The sequence below is a fragment of the Oppia nitens genome, unplaced genomic scaffold (genome assembly GCF_028296485.1).
Source record: "Oppia nitens isolate AA-2021 unplaced genomic scaffold, nextdenovo-longstitch-racon4-pilon3 scaffold7_pilon_pilon_pilon, whole genome shotgun sequence".
NCBI lineage: Eukaryota > Metazoa > Arthropoda > Arachnida > Sarcoptiformes > Oppiidae > Oppia > Oppia nitens.
The window spans coordinates 2,071,551-2,091,851 of record NW_026533251.1 but is presented as its reverse complement, the minus strand read 5'-3'; the positions used below and the strand labels follow the sequence as shown (position 1 = coordinate 2,091,851).

The 20,301-nt window shown below is 26.2% G+C and overlaps 5 protein-coding genes across 5 annotated transcripts; 3 read left to right on the top strand and 2 right to left on the bottom strand.

The window, feature by feature from the left end:
- Positions 1–1,205: 1,205 nt before the first annotated feature.
- On the top strand, positions 1,206–6,443 carry LOC128963554 (sodium/potassium-transporting ATPase subunit alpha-3-like). The gene is made up of 15 exons (XM_054310068.1): positions 1,206–1,259; positions 1,382–1,418; positions 2,146–2,330; positions 2,402–2,605; positions 2,682–3,048; positions 3,125–3,307; positions 3,790–4,092; positions 4,171–4,282; positions 4,339–4,652; positions 4,746–5,031; positions 5,104–5,667; positions 5,717–5,891; positions 5,957–6,087; positions 6,150–6,251; positions 6,323–6,443. Exons 1-15 carry the CDS (start codon positions 1,254–1,256, stop codon positions 6,441–6,443), a joined length of 3,090 nt encoding a protein of 1,029 aa, XP_054166043.1. The 5' UTR covers positions 1,206–1,253.
- A 3-nt stretch (positions 6,444–6,446) lies between these two features.
- LOC128963552 (palmitoyl-protein thioesterase 1-like) lies at positions 6,447–7,950 on the bottom strand. Its single transcript, XM_054310067.1, has 3 exons — positions 7,911–7,950; positions 6,691–7,477; positions 6,447–6,451 (listed from the first exon to the last, which is right to left on the bottom strand). Exons 2-3 carry the CDS (start codon positions 7,274–7,276, stop codon positions 6,447–6,449), a joined length of 591 nt encoding a protein of 196 aa, XP_054166042.1. The 5' UTR covers positions 7,277–7,477; positions 7,911–7,950.
- Positions 7,951–10,293: 2,343 nt separating this feature from the next.
- Positions 10,294–12,757, top strand: LOC128963551 (zinc finger protein 195-like). Its single transcript, XM_054310066.1, has 8 exons — positions 10,294–11,515; positions 11,612–11,758; positions 11,837–11,925; positions 11,981–12,098; positions 12,188–12,250; positions 12,338–12,413; positions 12,522–12,595; positions 12,654–12,757. The coding sequence occupies exons 1-8, from the start codon at positions 10,294–10,296 to the stop codon at positions 12,755–12,757; spliced, it is 1,893 nt and encodes a 630-aa protein (XP_054166041.1).
- Positions 12,758–15,120: 2,363 nt separating this feature from the next.
- Positions 15,121–16,704, bottom strand: LOC128963550 (lysosomal protective protein-like). Its single transcript, XM_054310065.1, has 4 exons — positions 16,155–16,704; positions 15,912–16,086; positions 15,393–15,629; positions 15,121–15,277 (listed from the first exon to the last, which is right to left on the bottom strand). Exons 1-4 carry the CDS (start codon positions 16,702–16,704, stop codon positions 15,121–15,123), a joined length of 1,119 nt encoding a protein of 372 aa, XP_054166040.1.
- Positions 16,705–17,659: 955 nt separating this feature from the next.
- On the top strand, positions 17,660–19,886 carry LOC128963139 (zinc finger protein 510-like). Its single transcript, XM_054309623.1, has 5 exons — positions 17,660–19,009; positions 19,166–19,286; positions 19,342–19,386; positions 19,478–19,567; positions 19,648–19,886. The coding sequence occupies exons 1-5, from the start codon at positions 17,773–17,775 to the stop codon at positions 19,853–19,855; spliced, it is 1,701 nt and encodes a 566-aa protein (XP_054165598.1). The 5' UTR covers positions 17,660–17,772; the 3' UTR covers positions 19,856–19,886.
- The last annotated feature ends 415 nt before the right edge of the window (positions 19,887–20,301 follow it).

The window sequence follows — 20,301 nt, the reverse complement described above, 5'->3', positions numbered from 1 at the left end:
TTGCCAGACATTACATCACTATTGAATCAGAATTCTGTGTATTATTATGTCATATATTCATATAATTTCTTTTGGAGTTTTTGTTGTTTTAAATGGCAATATTTGACTACAATTACATCATTTAAGGGCATAATCTTTAAATATTTATAAAAATTTTGGAAATTCTATACTTTGTAACTAAATGATAGATTTCTTCATTATTTTTTTAAATTATATTATTTTTAATAATAATATTTTAATAAAAATTGATTATGTAATAAAATAAAAAATAAAATAAATGTTTTAATGAAAATTCTACTTACCAGATCATTTAGAAATGATTAATATATATTTATTAAAATTTCATTAATAATAAACCCTAATAAAATAGACTCAATTATTATGTTATTATACATGTATATCGTATTGTATTTACATATAAATTTTTATATAAAAATCAATGGTCATAGGCATATGCAACGTCATACTGTATATACCGGTACCGGTAAAATATAAAATTTATAAAATATTTAGTTATCGCTTATTTTGTTATAAATGCATTAATTATTATGTAATATAAATATTTATTTAATATAAAATCAGTGCCAGAAGTAGTGAAAGATTTATAATGACAATGGATTTTAGTGACGTATAAAATGATGTATAAGTTTTTATGTTTAAAAACATCGGTATACTGTATAAGTACATTGATATACAATATTGATAAAACTTAAGTTTTTAATATCAAACAATACTAGATTAAAAATTATTAAATATGTGATTAAGATTTATTAATTAATTACCTAAATGTCTGGTAAATTTGACTGTAAACGTAAAAAACTCTAACATTTTGGTAAAACTATTGAATTAATCAAATAATTGTATATAAATTCATTGAGTCACATATTAATACTAAATTTTCTAATAACTATACAATATAAGATTTAATAAAATGTAAAATTTTGTGTACATAATAATTATAAAATTTAATAGAGAAATATGTTATTAATATTTCAAATTCTATAGTAATTAAAAATGGGTTTAATAAATGATTGTATTTAGATTAAATATAAAGTTTAATAAAATAAATTATTTTTTCACAACTATGATACTTAATTTATAAAATGTTTACATATGTATGTTTATCTAAAATCAACAAATCATCTAGGTGATTCATTATATATCAAATAGAAATTTAGTTTTAATGAATTTATGAATAGTTAAAAAGATTAGCAAGTTTTTGGACCAATTAATTTTAAGTAATATAATCAACAATGATTGTAAGTAATTATAAATATGCTTATATTAAGAAGCATTATCAGAACTACTTTTTTTTAAAAGTATATCTAATTATGTCTATTGAATATAACATTTAATATAATAATTTATAAATACAATATAGAAGTGCTGGACTATTAGGGTGTATCTCATGACCAAAGGTTAGTTTGTACACCAATTAGAGATTAATTTAATGTTTAATGTTTTGCCGAATCTTTCGATATATTTAATGACCATTTATGTCCCATTTCTGGTCATTTGAAAGTCAATTAATTGTAAACGTTATTGACTTTACAAAAATAGTTTTCGACTTATGATTTTATAGTTATTTAAAAGTCATATAATGTTGTTATATATTGATATATCAATACTAATTACTAATGTATAAAATATAACACACAATTTATGTCTGATATAATTATTTGATTTCTAAACAAAATTAAAAATCCGTTTAAGAGTTAGTTTGGAAATGCTCAGCAAATTAACTGTTATATTAATATGAATTTTAATAAGTTATATAAAACTATGAAATATAATATTGTGTTAAAGCTTATGAATATTTACAGCAACTTCTATTAATTGAATGAATTAGCTATTATAATATAAGATGAACCAAATTTTAAAGGATTATGAATTGATTAGTATTTTTTGTTAAATCATTGTATTAATGATAAAATTGTTTATACAATATATATTATTATGTTTTTACTGTAAACATTTGCTGATAAAAATTGTTTTGTCTTTTAAATGTTTTATTTAATCATAATTTCATTGCAATTACAGTATTTATGAAACTAGCAGCGGAAGTAGTAAATAATATTATAATAAAATTAATTGTATATTATATAATTGAAATTTAATGTAAATTGAATTATATTTTACATGAAGTAATGATTGAAGAGATCGACTCATTCATATTGGTTTGGAAACGAGAGAGAAGACTACTTAAAAGTCGACAAATGGATGAAAAACGCAAGAAAGAAGTGGACAAAGTTAGTAATCACATTGATATCGATGACCATATCATACCATTACAAGAGTTATGTCTTAGACTTCATACTCACCCGCAATTGGTATAATCAATTAATTTTTATATTACTGTAAATTAGCAAATAATTGTAATATTTTTTGGCACAATTTCAAGGGTTTGAGTCCGGTTGCCGTCAAAAAGTTATTGTCGACTAATGGATACAATATAGTAACTACTAGTATAGGAACCGGAGAGTGGATCAGATTGTTGAAGAATCTGTTTGATTGGTTTAACTGTTTTTTATGGATCGGTTCTTTGCTTTGTTTCATGACTTATATAACTGAAACGATAACTTTGGAGGAAGTTTTGCCCGACGATGTATTTTTAAATAATTGATATTTTTAACTTTATAATAGATACCATATTTTTATACTTAAAATTATATGATTTACAGTTATATTTAGGTTGTTCATTGTTGGGGTCTGTATTAATATCTGGATGTTTTAGTTATTATCAAGAGGCCAAGAGTGCCAATACATTTCTCACATTTCGTGATCTCATTCCCAGATATGTTACAGTTATTAGAGCCGGATCTAAGCTAAGATGTCCGGCCATTGAGTTAGTTGTAGGCGATGTCATTGAGATTAGTGCTGGTGATAGAGTGCCGGCTGATATCAGAATAATTAAATCTCATGGATTAAAATGTCTTAATGTATTACTTTATGGAAATAGTAAGCCATTCATCCGTAACAATGAATGTACTCATTCTAATCCATTTGAAACTAAAAATTTAGTATTTTTCTCAACAAATTGCATTGAAGGTGATATACAATTAATTAATGTCTAATACAGTATTAACTAATAAACATATAATTTATTACTTTTATATACCTTTAGGTTCGGCAATCGGTATTGTCATCAGAACCGGTGATAAGACATTAATGTCTGAATTATTGGTTAACTTCTATAAAGAAAAAAGTTCGACAACAAAGTCAACAACAAGTTTACTAAAACAAGACATCACTCTATTTATTCGCATTATTACAACAATCTCTATAATAGTTGCAGTTATTTTATCAAGTTAATATTACTAATATTTAGTGATGTACCGATTGCAAAATGCGCAATTGCATTGCTCGGAAATTGAGTGAAATTGTCGTAATTGCAAAAAGCTCGATTGCAAAAATCGCAATTGTAACATAGAAAAATTTATAATTTTTAAAAAATTAACAAAATTTAAATGGCAAAGCAATATGAATAAAAACATAAATTAATTATATAAAATTTAATTATTTTATCATAAAATGTTGCCATCTAAAAACCATGTAAAAATAATAATAAATTAGTAAATTCTCTTAATCTATTGTAAACAAAATTTTTAACGTTTTCAAAGTTAATTTTTATACATTCCCTCATGCGCGCAATTTCAAGCAATTTCACGCAATTTTCCGCAATTGCGGCAATCGAAAATTGAATTTCGAAATATTACCAACACTACTAATATTATTATATAAAAACGTTTATTAACTAATTTAATATGAATTTGTATTTTTAATTACTAGTAATATCATCTATAATTGGTTACACGTGGCTCAATGCTATTATCTTTTTGATTGCCCTATTTGTGGCACAAATACCCGAAGGTTTATTCCCGACACTAACTGTTGTATTAAGTTTGGCTGCAAAGAGAATGACAGCAAAGAATTGTTTGGTTAAAAATTATGAAACAATTGAGACATTAGGCTTGACTTCAATTATAATAACTAACAAAACAGGAACTTTGACACAGAATCGGATGGTTGTCTCACATATTTGGGCTAATAATTCAATCATTGATTCGGAAAACTTTTACAGACATTTAAACAGTAATTGAGATTATGTTAATTTTTATTATTATTTATAAAATAAAAATATGATATTTAATTTAAATTTTATTATTTAAGCTAAAAATGAAGACTTGAATTCAATGGCGTGGAAAGCACTAATAAGAGCTGCCTGTCTATCAAATAAAGCTGAGTTCAGTGCAGCTCAGACCAAAATATCACCACTCAAGAGGTATGAATTATTAACTATAATTATCATAAATATATTACAGTAAAAATGATTAATAGAGAAGCAATTGGTAACTCAACAGACATTGCGATACTTAAGTATATGGAAGTAATTATTGGTTGTGTTGAGGGTTATCGTCAAAATCATCAAAAAGTCTTTGAGATGCCATTTAATCCGTTTGTCAGATATTCGCTGTCAATCAATAAATTTAACGATGGATTTTGGTTATGTATGAAAGGATCTCCAGAAGTCATATTTGACAAATGCTCTACTATTTTAACCAAAGGTTCTGTCCAACCATTAGATGAAAAATATAAAATTTATTTTAAAAATATAATTAATGAGTTCGGATGTTATGGTGAAAGAGTTATTGGTTCGTATGTTATGTTCTCTTAAATATAAGTTTTATATATAGTATATACAGTATATTCTAAATATTAACAAAATAATTGAATTGTTTAAAAAGCATTTTGTGATAGATTTTTGTCATACGATGAATATCCGATTGATTATACATTTGATTGTGAACTTCAAAACTATCCAACAGATAATTTAAGATTTATAGGATTAATGTCACTGTTAAACCCTCCCCGAGCATCAGTTCCAAGTGCTATAGATAAATGCAAAAGAGCCGGTATTAAAATAGTTATGACTACAGGTGATCATCCAATTACTGCAAAGGCCATTGCAAAAGCTGTCGGTATAATATCTGATGACAATTCTGATAATAATGACATTATTGAAAGTGATTGGTATAATAGATATTTATTATATACTCGTTTTTTATATAATATAATTTAAAGAGATTATTATTATCATTAAAGTCAAGTGTCTATTATAACGGGACAAGAAATGAATGGTTTATGTGATCAACGTTTACATGAAATACTAAACAATGACAAAGATGTAGTGTTTGCTCAAATCAATCCTAACCATAGATCAAGAATAGTTAGATGTTGTCGTAGCAAACAATCAGTTGTAACGGTTACCGAAAATAATTATCACGACTCTTCAACTGAAGATAATGTAGACATTAGTATAGCGATGGGACTAAATGGAAGTGATATCAGTAAACAAAGTGCAGATATTATATTATTGGACGACAACTTTGCGTCAATTGTTTCGGGTATTGAAGAGGGAAGAGTCATATTTGATAACTTAAAGAAATCTATTTGTTATACACTGTCATCGAAAACTCCGATTATATTTCCATTTTTATTATATATTATTATTGATATTCCGCTACCTTTAGGAGCAATTACTATATTATGTATTGATTTAATTACTGATATGATTCCTGCTATTTCATTGGCATACGAATTACCAGAATATGATATTATGAAATATAAACCAAGAGATCCAACAGTTAATAAATTAATTAATAAAAAGTAAGAAATAACAAAAATTTAATTATTTATACTTTGATTTTTTTAAAAGTTTATTAGTCCTCTCGTACACACATTTGGGTGTTTTTCAACTGTTGGCCGCATTTTTCGCTTATTTTGTAATTATGTCTGAAAATGGTTTTAAACCACAATTTTTATTTGGGATGAGAAAAGTATGGGACTCTAAAGCTATTAATGATGTCATGGATTCATATGGACAGGAATGGGTAATAATGTTAATATTGATATAAAACTGATAATCTGATTGCTAATAATAATAATAAATTTCTAGACCTATCATTCACGTAAAACACTTGAATATACGTGTCATACGGCATACTTTGTTGCCGTTGTTATTACTAAATGGTCGACAATTATATGTTGCAAAACAAGAAGATTATCAATAGTCATACAAAAAATGAAGTAAAATATTTGATTAACTAAATTAACTATAATCTTATAATAAGTATTGTCATAACTAACAGTAACGATGTCCTTACATTTGCACTATTCTTTGAGTTGGGTTTAGCTATATTTCTAACCTACTGTCCCGGTCTCGACAAAGGCATTAATATGTTTGCACTCAAGTAATTAATGATTACTTTTAAATTAAATTAGCATTTATTATGATTTTATAAATTGTTGTAATTATATTCAGACTTTACTGGTGGTTCTGTTCGACACCTTTTGCTATAATAATGATAATATACGATGAGTTCAGACGATTATTAATCAGACGATATCCTAATGGTTGGCTGGAAAACGAAACTTATTATTAATACTTAAACTAAATTATAAATAATAGTTTTTATAAATAAACATAAAATTAATTCATTGTTTTATTTAAATATTTAACAACACATTAAAAAATTAATGATTCACTCATTTTTTATAAATAATTGCTTAATAATTAATTAATATAAGACAAAAAGTGATTAATTACAAAATCAAATGGTATTATCATGTGAGATGAATTGGCAATAGTTATGAATTGAAGTCTACTATTTTCATGCAATGCTCTCAAACCAATCCAATCATTAATATATAGTTTTGTTTCATTAAAAGGGATCAGTTTATCACCAAAAGAATTCCAATAACCAAATGATGTGCTAATGGATGGCAAAACAATATCTTCTTTTTCAAACGATATTAATACCAATCCTTTAAGTTTTTCGTACAAATACTTATGTTTGCGTTGATTTGAGTGTTCATTATTAATATTTGACAGAAATGTTAGCTTTTCAAAGGAGTTTTCCGGAGAGTTCCAGTAAGAAGAAAATGACAACACATCCCATAGACCGTAGATGAAAATGTCTAACACTGAGGGACCCGTTAATTCAATGGACTGATGCAGTAAATTGCATCCAATCATTATTAGACGACTATCCAAATTCAGTTGCTTACAACTTGGTAGTCCATATATGCCATTGTTTGGTCCGCCAAATGTAATTAGTTTATCTAATTTATGGACAACTGAATCGAGACAACTGTTCCATAACAATGATCTTAAAAGTAGAGCCCCCTGTGAACACCCTATCAATTGTATACGACTACAACTATTTTCCAATTGTTTTAATGTATTATTTTGTATGTATGCACATAACATATCCATTTGAAAATCCAATGGTTTAAATGATGACCACTTGTAGTCTTGTTTAGTATCATCACTGAGTCCAACCTCTATTACTTCATAAGAGTTGTTTAGTTGTTTGGTTTGTAATACTGTCCTCAAGTTTTCGGCAAATTTATGGGCCAATCCATCTGTTATACTCTCACCTCTGCCATGAAGTATAACTACACATGTTTTCTCACACTTATGTAAATTATATAAACATTTGATAATTAATAATTTCAACACAATATTAAATGTTATGAACATTTTTATACACCTATAGTAGAAATATGGTTTTAATGTTAATTTGTTGACATATGATATAAAGTCTATATTTTTTTGTACGGATACACAGGTGTACTCATCAAACATAAGTATTAAAACTATAATCTATAACATTTTATTTTGATATATTAATAAATTATTTTAAAATTAAAAGATTATGAAACATATACGATCACAATATGCATATAATTTTATTTAGCTAAATTTTAAAATTATAATATGATATGTCAATAACTTCATTATTATATCATAATCATTATATTAATAATTCAAATCATGTATTTTTTTAATTAATAATATTTAAAAACATTCATAATTTACTTAATGTTATAATTGTCAATAAATTTACCTTATTTTGAGATAATGTTTTTGTATAATTCTGTAAATCATTATTTTTGAATGTAATACAATATAATAATAATAAAACTAATGAAACAAATAAAATAATTATTAAAATAAAAATATTAATTTTGTTAAATGATTTAGCCATTTCTATAATAAATTAAAGTTTTATAATATAATTTTAAATATACACTACTTTTAATTAATTGACGTATTACATTATATTTTAAGTGAATTATTATAATTTAAAAAATAATTTTAGTACAGTATAATGTAATGATTAATTTTTTAATGTATATGATGTTTATGCGATTTATTTAATATAAATATTAATACAAAATTGAAATAAAAAATTATAATTCTTTAGATAACTTATTAATCATTTGATACAAGTTATCAACATTTTGTTTAAATCGTATAAACAATTTGTGTTTTTCTTTTAATTCATTACTAATATTTTTGCGTTGAATCTTATTATTTAAATCACTAATTAAATTATCAATTTTATCTTTAATGACTAGTAATTGATTTTTTAATTTATTGATTGTTTTTTGTCTTTTTAATCTCTTCTGTGTTATCTCTTGTATTTCCTCATTAAGTGACCATATTTTTGGTGAAACATAATTAGTTTGCATTAACTGTAGTCGACTTCTTTGGTTGTCATCAATTATTTCAAAGTCAGTTAAAGTGCTCATAAAAACCATTTCTTGTGCTCTCAATATCTTCAATGCGTCCACAACTGTCCACAAGATTAATGGCACTATAATTGTCAACAAAAGACATATAATTATCACTTGAAGACCAGCAAAATATATTATCCAAAAACTCATTGACAATAATAACATAAAACTATAGTAATTTTATATCAATTATTAATTTGAAATTCATTTCACTTATGTTTAAAATAATTGTACATTTAGTAAGTTCTCGTGAATAAATTAATTATAATAATATCAGTCATAATAAAGTTTTATGAAAATAAAATAATAAAATATTTAATACATTACTCAAAGATTAAATTTTTTAAATTTATTTCTTAACTTATTAAGCAAATTACAAAATAGTTAATATAATTCAATGTTAATAATAGTTATTGTTTTTTGTGTTAACAATGAAAACATTAAATTTTAATCATTAAAACTTAAAATAATAGTTAGAATATATTAAATAATATATGATTGCTATAATTATTGGTATTTTTTGTGAGAGAGTAACTGCTGATCCATTTGGTGTGTCTTTAAAAGATTTATAACCATAATTAGTATTAGTGATCAAATTATTTATTAGTGTCACTCTTTGATCAGAATATTGTTCATCAATAGTGTTCTTAGGAGTGCCCGAAGGATCGACCGCAAGATTATCGTCTTTTGCCAACATTTTTAGACAAAGATCTGACTTAAAGCTATATTTATGGCACTGATTGTGTTCAATGTCAGCAATTTGTGGATTAAAAATTCTGTGGTCAAACTGATCCAATACAGATTGTTTACATTTAGTGTCAATACGTTGACGCCGACACTTTAACAGTGACCAAATCGGACAACAGTTACGTCCCTCGCCTTCACCACAATTAAGTCCAGTCTTTGATTTTTGACTAAAATCTGAGATACAATTCCACTCTTTGGCTATTTGATCCATACATGAGTCGGGAGTCAAATGATTATTAAAACAATCTTTCATTTGTGACGTGAAATTCTCAAATGGGTCGTCACTACAGGTCTTCTCTATAGTCAATAATAATACAATTATATATTTTTTAAACATTTTTGTTAATTACTTAATTAATAAAAAGTCTGTAATTAGTATAAATCTGTTAAAAAGTTTTGTTTGATTGAAATTGCATTAAAATTCAAACTATAATTTGCTAATTGTTTGTTAATCTCGTGAAATATTATAATCATGAATATCTATTTAGTTTAGTAAGTCATGTTTGACACATCCAATTGTTAATTGTATTTAATTAGTGTCTATTTATGAAAGAAATAAGAGAGAGAGAGAGAGAGAGAGAGAGAGAGAGAGAGAGAGAGAGAGAGAGAGAGAGAGAGAGAGAGAGAGAGAGCTTTTAGACTACTTTTTTGGAATTCATGTGTTTATAGGGTTTTAAATGTTATAAATTAAGTAATATTTAAAACCGATAATGTTTTACAATATTTAAATCAATTGGGAATTTATGTTTTAATTGTATTTTTTTAATTAAATTATTAATAGATTTGTTAAACTTTTAATTGATAACATATTAGTAAATAAGTTAAAGTTATTTAATAATTAAAATTAACAAAAAGTTTACAAAAGGATATCATTAGATGTCATGAGTGGCGACCAAAACATTACTTATTGTTTACATTGAATATTAAGTGTCGTTGAAATTGAGTTCAAATATCATATCACCGATGGATCAGTCATTGCATTCAATATCATTTGATGGCTTATCGTATGACATCTGTATGAATGCTAAAGACTTTGTGCGTCAAGAAGTGCTAAAAGGGAGTCCTCGAGTGTCTTATGCAAGCAAAAGGTCGGCCAAGTCTTCGGCGTGGAAGCGCTTCGTTCGTGTCCTGTATGACCAAAAGGCAACCAATTTTGCCAAATGTGTTGCCTGTGATACTATTGTCAAATACACACCACAGTTGGGCACTGCAGGACTTCTTCGACATAAATGTCCGCAAATTAATCAGCACTTGACAACTGATATGTTGGACCAAACGGATGCACTGATTGCTAACATATCTAATGTCCAAAATCTCGTCGATTTGTATGAACCGCACAATTCTGTAATCGACTCATTGGGTGAGATGACTGCTGAAGATGTCAACGACAAGAAGTTTATAATACAAGTGGTGACAAATAGTGACCGCGAAGTGTCATTCAAGAGAGTACACGGAACGAGTAAAGCGTGGAATTATTTCCAAAGGATTTACTACAAGAATATTAGGACAGAGTTTGTCAAATGTATGACTTGTGATAACATCCAAAAGCATACCTCCACTGACGGTACGGGAGGTCTATTGAGACACAAATGCTTTCCCGACAATAACTCATCTAAGTTGGTCTCAAATGAATTACTTGTTTGTGATTATAACGAAACTGAAAGTAACGCAAATGATACAGAATATGAAGACTTTATTGTTAAAGAATGGAGACATTCGTCAAAAACATCAAAATCAACAAAAGAGAGGAAAAAACTCGTGAATATGATTATGAATAACGATCAGAGACTTAGTTTTGTGGCAGAAAATGGCAAAAGTAAAGTTTGGGAACGATTTGATCGTATATTCTTTGACGACAAGAAAATCGATTTTGTCAAATGCAAGATATGTCATATGGCGGTCAAACATACCAGTCGTATCGGTACTAAAGGACTCATTGTTCACAAATGCAGACAAATTTTCAAAGAACAACAAATGGTTAATCAAGATCTTAATGATGAAAGTGATATTAATTACAAAAATTTTAATATTTCATCAAAAACTGATCCCAAAAGTCATAACAGCCAATTGGTCGATGAGATCGATACTCTTAAATTGATTGTTCAAAAATGTCTACAAATTATAGACAATTGTGTTTGTGATAACAAATATTCAAAACAAAGAAAAGATGTCAATATATTGCTTCGTAAATACAATACTATGTTATCTGTAAAACAAAATAATCAAATGATTGATACTTTTATTAATAATGATAATAATAATATTAATAATAATATTGTAGTCAATTTAGAGACACTTTCATCAAACAATAAGCTTAACACACATTTCAGTTATGATTTAAATATTACTAAAAGAGTTACCAATGCTATTAAGAGAAAATATATTAAGAAATCACGAATTAAAAAACAATTACCGTGTGATTGGCCCGGTATGTATGACATAACATATTTTTAATTTAATAATTAATTATTTTAATTTTAAATATAAACTATTATTACTGCCAAAGGTTGTGATAAAACTTTCATTCAAATGCATCATTTGAAAGAGCATTTAAACAACGCTCATATGGAGCTTAAAGATTTTATATGTGAATGGGTGGGTATGTTAGCACTAATTATGTTATTAATAWTGATTTTAATTGTGTTTATAGCCCGGATGTGAGGAAAAGTTTATTAAACCACATAAATTAAAATATCATATAATGAAACAACACACTAATGAAAAACCATATAAATGCGATGAGTGTTCATACAGTGCTTTATTTAAAGGTAATTATATATATATATATATTATTTAAATATTTTTTTGATATAAAATTATTACAATAATATTATGAAATTTGTCATTAAAATTATAGCTGTATTAAAACGACATCAGCGAATTCATGCGACTGAGAAAGCACTGATATGTGATTGGCCAGGTAGATTTTGATTAATGTGCTTATAAATTATTATTATATTTTATATACTGTTATAAAGTTTATAAATTTATATTTCTTGACTTAAAGGCTGTGACTTCAAGACAAATCACGAACACGTTTTGAAAACTCATAAATTCAAACATTCCGGTCAAAAACCATTTAAGTAATTGATATATTTATTATTGTTTTTATTTACAATAATGATTATAATACAAGATATATATTGTATTTACCGGTAATTAATATTTTTATGTTTATAATGGACATACAGATGCTCTTGGCCTTCATGTGACTGGTCTTTTCGACAAAAACATCATTTAAAGGCTCATATGCTTAAGCACACCGGTTCGCTCTTTTGGTTTGATTTAATTTATTATTTGTTAATATAATATTGGTTTGACAGGTGAGAGACCAGTCGTTTGCGAAGAACCCACTTGTGATCGAAGGTTTACCTCTCGACAGGCAATGAGATTTCATTTGGAAAAAATACATAGAATTGCCATTTAATATGTTATACTAATATTTACGATAGTATTAACTCATTTTCTACATTTGATTAATCATAGATTTTTACTTATTATTATTATACATTTACATGTAAATAGATTTTTTTTAAATTTATATAGTTATACTGTATATTATTTATTTAATTTATTAATTTTTTTGTAATAATATAATTATTATTAATTTATTTATATAAATAATGCGAATAACAATTGACTATTAAAACATTATAATTATTTTTTTATTAAAAGTAGTTTTATGAATATTAATATACCTGTATATTTAGTGTAGGTTCATTTATTATTTAAATTTTTAAAATTAGCATTATTATTATTACCGTACTGTTTTTAAATTTGTGATTCTTGTTGATTTAATTTTGACATTTATTCAACTTAATAATTATAAATTTCATTAAAGATTATTTACATTATTATAAAATTGAATTCAATATATATTCATATGAATTAGAGATAATAAGTCGAAAATATTTTTTATTATATATTTATTTATCTCTAATTCATGAATTATGTATTATTGTTTGTTATTTTCAAAAAATCAATTTAAATATATTGTATAATTAACGCATTAATAGTCTTATACCGTATAATATGTATAAAATTACATTATAGTCTTTGTATTTTGCTTACAGTATGTCATAAAAGACATTAAGTTTATTTGAATCAATTATTTTATTTATTTCTCTAAATTATATCATACTTTTGGAAACTATTTTTGAGACAAAGTAGCAGAAAAGTAAATAATATGAAAACAAAAATTGAAATTTTTAACAACAAAATGTTTGACCCAACAGTAGTATTGCCCTCACACTTGAGGGTTGAATCAGCGGGAAGTCATTTATATAAAATAGGTTTGTCTTTGTTTGTCGTCAAAGATGTCAAAAGAAGTGGATTCCGGACTCCATTCTATATATTTCTATTGGAGTCCTATTATATAATCCGATCGATACTGATATTAGTTTTGCCAGAAAGAGATTTACTATTTTATCAACTATTGGGTGATTTTGGTTACGTTTTCGGGACTCGGGCTCACTTCGCTTTGACTGTCATTTTCTCAATACTACTCAGCTATACATCTCGTATATTAAATTATTTCAATTACCGGAATCACGTAATGCCTACATATTTGACTGTATTTGGTATGATATCTGGTTCCATACCTCCCAAGACTATCGGTCTAACCAACAGGAAGATTGTGATGACATTATTGAGGCGAACCCGAGTATTGTTCAAAATAGGCGATTATGTGGCCATTTCTCTTAGTATAAGCATTTTCTTTATCAATAACTTCTCGTTTTATAGCGTTTCAACGGTCTATGAAATGGTATTTTATGTAATACCCAACTCTATCGGTTGGTTTATAATTGTTAACTATGTCTACAACTCAATCTTCTGGCAACTCATCTACTTTTATTTGATAACATTTTATTTGAAATCAAAGATTAAAGAAATAAATCTACGAATCAAAGCATACGTCAGACAAAATGGACGAAAACCGATCCGATTCTTACCGATAATTCGTAGTCTAAGTGACATATATTCAGAAATAGCTGATTACGACAGTACCTATTGGTCGAAGTTCTTGTTCTTTGTGTGGATGACTTGCGCCACAATTATAAGCACTTTAACATACTTTCCTTTATTTGGAAAAATGCTTTTCATTATACGACTGTTTTGTCTATATTTTGATCTATTCTTTGTATTTATGCTCTTAATTGTGGTCAATACCTGTGCCACTGTTTATTTGGAGGCAAAAAAGTCATACAAAGTATTGAATAGTATATTGAGTCGACCTCACGGTCAAAGTGCCAGCAAAACTGTTAAGGTTTATTGAAATTATGCTAATTATAAGATATTTTTATTATAATTAAATATTTTGATAAAATTAAAATCTTTAAAAAAAATTATCATTTTTTAGTTAATCACTTTAATTGAGAGAATTGGTAGCAATAAAATTGGATTTCATTGCTGGAAATTATTTATCATCAATTCATTTCGTGGATATGAAGTAAAAACATTAAATAATAATAATCTATAAAAATACTTATTATTAATTTGCAGATCATATCGTTTTGTGTTTTTGGATTCCTTAAAGTCATCGAAATGTCTCATTAATATTAATCTATTATATTATTATTCAAAAATAATTATTAACATAACAACCTATTTCACGATAACTATTATTATAAGCTATAATTTACTAATATATAGTATTTTAGTATAGAAATAATTTTAAAAAAAGATAAGAATATATTATATATAAGTTTATATACTGTATATGAAAGTAGAAATTTTCAGATATGTTATCTAATAATTAATCAATTAATTAATCATAAATAATTATAAATTTTATATATGATCAAGGCCAATTAGATCCTTGAGAATACGTAGTGCTGCTTCTGGTTTATCACTGGGAACCATATGTCCGGCCCCTCTGACGGCATTAAATGTTAAACCATTATAGCGTTTAATATAACCGGCTGTTATACCATTTACTTTCCATTCTCTATAACCATTTAATGTTAATTATTGAATGTAATTAATGTTTAGTATAATTAATAATAAAAATGCAAATAAATATAATAAATATAATTAAAATTCAATATAATTAAGACAAGAACCGGTATTGTTGAGTAAAATTATAGCCTAAACTGTCGACAAAACGTTGATCAGCTATGAAATCGCATTGAAAATCAAGATTTCCATTATAGACGACAAAGTTATTGATTTTGTATTTACTGATCACTTCCATCACATTATTTCTTTGACTGCAATCCGTACACACCTTATAGTGAGCGTCACTACATTCAGACCATTGTTTGTCTATTGATATGTGAATAGCTTTTCGTACATCAACTCTGTTTAAATATTTTTTATAATTTTGTTTAACACATTTGGGATCAGCTTTAATGGGTTGCTTTTGATTAAATTTATTTGAAAATTGTTGACCAAAATATTTTTCCAAATGATTATTAATAGTAATATAGTAAGAAGTCATGGGTGGACAGTCATCCTCTATATTATATAAATTATTTGGAAAAACAAGTTCAGCCTTTTGTAGTTGTGTTTTGCATCTTAAATATAGTCAACAAAAAAAACATAATTAATGACCAAATATTTCGAAAAAACAAAAATTTTACTTTTCATTTGGTTTTTCATAATTACAAGTGAATTGAGATCCTGGTATGAGTTGACAACAGGATTCAATTATTTTTTGATAGGTGACGGTTGACATCAAGCCATGAGAGTAAGCAAAATCATATTGCGATGTCATTAAAAAGGATGGATCAAGAAATCCATTACCAATGGCCACACCTTAATCCAAATTAAGGATAAACAATAAGATTTTACATATTATATAAAAATAATAATAGTTTGCTAACCTTTTAGATTAATGGTTGAATTATTTTCAAATATTTGTTTGGCTAACATTGGTATATAAACGCCGGCATAACTCTCGCCTGTTATATAAAACGGATTTTTCTTGAGATGAGAAAAGCGTTCAAAAAAACTCTGAAGCGCTAAATAATTATCTATAGCCGTAATGGTATCGTTATTAGTGGGGTCGACATCAATGTCCACATAACTAAAGCCCACTCCCGCCGGTGATTCCAAGTATAAAATGTTTGCAACAGAGTTCCAGCTATTTTCATCAATAGTTAAATTGTTACCCTCTTTGTCGACTCTAAAGGGCCCGTTTTCCGTGAATAGACCTAAAAGTGAACTGCATCCCGGTCCACCATTTAGCCATAAAACAACTGGTGATATCTCCGGATTTGTTTGACTTTCGAGAAACCAATAAAAATATTGTCTGCCTTTCGATGCATTCAAATAACCGGAATATTGTTTGAAATTAAGTGGTTGTGAAAGACCAGGCAATTGATTGATTTGATCAGCAATATAGGTATTGTCTGAGTCTATTATAAAACACATTAATAATAAACAAATACTTATAATTGATTTATTTGACATTTTTTAAAGGATAATATTAAGCTTAAAATTTTTATAAATATAAAATAATGTATTGTTAAATAGATTATATTTAAGTGAATCTAATTTATATACAAAATCGCAATACAAAAAAATATTCTTATAAATAAATAAGGTTTAGATAAAACTTGTAATTAATTTATTTTAAATTACTTAATCATTTTTATGCTATTTTCAAGCAAAGTACAGTAGTATTAATATACTGTATTGTATTATAAGTTTTGATATTTTTTTTTATATCAATACACTTTTAAAGCTTAATATTTAATTAAAATTATTAATAAAATAGACATCTGTTATTATAAATTATATATAAATATAATTATATAATAAAAGTATAAATAGATAAGTGATTTGTCTTTTCATATTAAAATTACAATTGAGATATTGATATATACAGTAAATTAGTTTATTAAACAAAATAAATTTAAGGTATACATAATGTATGACCAAATGAAAGCGATAAAACATATTAAAATTTATTAATATATTATTATAAAATTGTTTTTTTGTTCAATAATATGATTACAATTTACAATAGTTTATCCAAATATTTACTACAATATTCTAATGATTTTACAATTTAATATTATAGTCAACTATCAAACTATTTAATATTTCAGACGTGTTAAAGTAATTATTATATAATTAATATAATAAATTGTTTTTATAGCTAATTATTAACAAATATTTCAATTATAAACATTTTTTAATCAAACAACAAATTAGATTTTGAAAAATAATTATCAGATTAATACAAAATATAAGGAAATAAATATTGTTTGCAATGCTTTGAAAACTTTTAAATTATAACTTAAACTGTATTTTATCCGTAATTTTAAACAATACTATGTTTTTGATTCAATCATTTATATACCAGATGTCAGTGTTTGAGTAAATGCAACAAAACATTACAATTCAATACATCATTGTTTTGACTCAATTGTCACAACTAAGTGACCACTAAATTATCACTCAATGACCACTCAATGACCACTCAATGACCACTCAATGACCGCTTTTGACTACCATTTAACACAAGAAACCATGGATGACAACAATGATGATAAAACAATACCGATAGACAATCATGTTATTAGTGATTATGTCGATGACTTAGATGTGATGCAAGTAATTGACAGCAAAGAAATTATCACCGAATTGGTCAACAATGATGACCCGAGATTGACATTTATATCGCCCGAGAGGGCCAAGAGTGAGGCCTGGAGTAAATACCAGAGGATCTACTTTAAGGATATTGAAACAAATTATGTTAAATGTATTGTTTGTAATGATATCAAAAAACAGACCAAATATTTAGGAACCGCTACTCTATTGAAGCATAAATGCGTGAAAACATATAAACCATTGTTTGAAGATCACAGCGAAGTCAAAGAGATATATAATGATAAACAATATCTCATTGAACTCATAAAAACATCAGACGAAAGGTTATCATTTGAGCCAAAAACTGGCAAAAGTCAAGTCTGGACTCGTTTTGAACGCATTGTCTTCAATCAAAAGGCAACACTTTATGTCAAATGTATGTTTTGTAATGATATTCTCAAGAATACACAAAACACTGGAACTGCTTCTCTATTGAAGCATAAGTGTAGAAGTGATGACAACACTACTGGTGTTCGACACCGACGGTCGAAGAAAAAGACGCCTAAAATTAATTTTAAAGATTTTTTATTATCAAAGAAATGTAAAACAATTGAAGACAAAATTCGTATTGAAAATCAAACTCTTCAGTTGATTATTAAGAAGTGTTTGGAAGTTATGGACAGATGTTTATGTGTTGACAATAGTATCACAATTGATAAAAAACGAATCAATGTTTTACTTAACGCTTATAATGAATGGCTCTCTGATAATCAAGATTTAGATGATTTAGGAGATAATATTAATGGTAATAATTTTATTGATTTATTTGACAATTGTCTCATTGATGAACCGTTTCGGGGTATTAATGATATTGAGTTGAGTTTAGATGATCCCGATTATAGTCCACAATTAGTATCTAAGTCTTCGACAGTGTTTCGTACGAAACAAATAAAAACAAAAATACAGAGCAGTTCTGTAATTGCATCGAATTTAGTCAAAAGAAAATATCAACGAAACAACACATCCGTGACAATCAAATGCGATTGGCCTGAATGTGAACAAGTGTTTAACAACAGTTATCATCTGAATCTACATCGAAATAAACATCTGGGTATCTTTAAATACAAGTGCTGTTGGCCAGGTAGGCATATATACTACACTATATATGATAGCCATAGATTAAGAGATCCTTACTGTTTCTCAATGACACTCTTATGTTACACTATTTGCTGCTGAAAACTATTAATGAAATTATTAATTATTTACCAATAAAATGATTTCCATATGATTACTATAGGTTGTGAAGAATCGTTTCCCAAGAAAATCAAATATGAAGTACACATGAGTTTACATACAAATGAAAAACAATATAAATGTAATTTTAATGGATGTCAATATGAAACCTGTCGTAAAGCACTGTAAGTTTTGTCACAATTTTGCCATAAAATAATTAAATATTATATTTCTATTTAGTCTTCAACGACATTATTTTATTCATACGGGAGAGAAGCCATTCAAGTATATTAAACATAATTTGAAAATAATATTATTAATTAACAGTTGATTTGTATGATTAATATTACCGATAATTTATTTTATGTGATATTAGGTGTGATTGGCCCGGATGTGAGTTTCGGACGTCCAGTAAAAATGGTTTAAGACATCATAACTATAGACACACCGGAGAAAAACCATGGAAGTGAGTCATTGATTATAACTGATATGAATCTAATAAAATAAATAAAATGTTAACTATTATAATACAATGTAAATTAATAGATGTAAATGGGTTAATAATGATGGCACAAAATGTGAATGGTCATTTAGACAAAAGACACACTTGAAGGCACATATGCTTAAGCATACGGGTGACCGACCGTATCAATGTGAATGGCCACACGGCAACTGTGAACGTCGGTTCGCATCCCGACAGGCCATGAGATTTCATTCGGAAAAGTTTCATAATTATATCATTCCTATGAAGTAAATCACAATCTGATCTTTCAATCATCAAAATCCATATAATATCGATATTAAATATTTTTATTCATTTATTGACCCATTGACTAAATCAGATGATTTTTTGTGACTAAATCTCATAGAAATTAATGTATTATTTTATTTACGTTAGTTTACATATATCGATAATATTATACTGTTTATATTTTATTAATTTTTTTACATTCACATAATTTATAATGTTTTCAATAAAAATTAATAATTTATAGTTTTATTTAAAGTAACGCAAAATATAAATAATGTATAGATTAATAATTATCACTTTCCATATATTAATTTTTGTTTATTCTATAATAATATAATTATTTCAAAAAATTTTGATTAATATATCCAAACTTCGATAGAATATTAATATAGAATTATTATTATAAATGTATTTTGAATAATATACTATAAATATTTAAATTAAATCAA

Coding starts and splice junctions, on each gene's coding strand:
- LOC128963551 (XM_054310066.1), top strand. CDS start 10,294: ATGGATCAGTCATTGCATTCAATATCATTTGATGGCTTATCGTATGAC. Junction 11,759..11,836: donor ATTACCGTGTGATTGGCCCG/GTATGTATGACA, acceptor TTACTGCCAAAG/GTTGTGATAAAACTTTCATT. Junction 12,099..12,187: donor ATACAGTGCTTTATTTAAAG/GTAATTATATAT, acceptor TTAAAATTATAG/CTGTATTAAAACGACATCAG.
- LOC128963552 (XM_054310067.1), bottom strand. CDS start 7,276: ATGGATATGTTATGTGCATACATACAAAATAATACATTAAAACAATTG.
- LOC128963550 (XM_054310065.1), bottom strand. CDS start 16,704: ATGTGTTTTATAATAGACTCAGACAATACCTATATTGCTGATCAAATC. Junction 16,087..16,154: donor TTCAACCATTAATCTAAAAG/GTTAGCAAACTA, acceptor ATTTGGATTAAG/GTGTGGCCATTGGTAATGGA. Junction 15,630..15,911: donor TATGAAAAACCAAATGAAAA/GTAAAATTTTTG, acceptor ATATTTAAACAG/AGTTGATGTACGAAAAGCTA.
- LOC128963139 (XM_054309623.1), top strand. CDS start 17,773: ATGACCGCTTTTGACTACCATTTAACACAAGAAACCATGGATGACAAC. Junction 19,287..19,341: donor GAAACCTGTCGTAAAGCACT/GTAAGTTTTGTC, acceptor ATTTCTATTTAG/TCTTCAACGACATTATTTTA. Junction 19,568..19,647: donor ACCGGAGAAAAACCATGGAA/GTGAGTCATTGA, acceptor GTAAATTAATAG/ATGTAAATGGGTTAATAATG.
- LOC128963554 (XM_054310068.1), top strand. Junction 3,049..3,124: donor CTCAACAAATTGCATTGAAG/GTGATATACAAT, acceptor ATATACCTTTAG/GTTCGGCAATCGGTATTGTC. Junction 6,252..6,322: donor ATTAATATGTTTGCACTCAA/GTAATTAATGAT, acceptor AATTATATTCAG/ACTTTACTGGTGGTTCTGTT.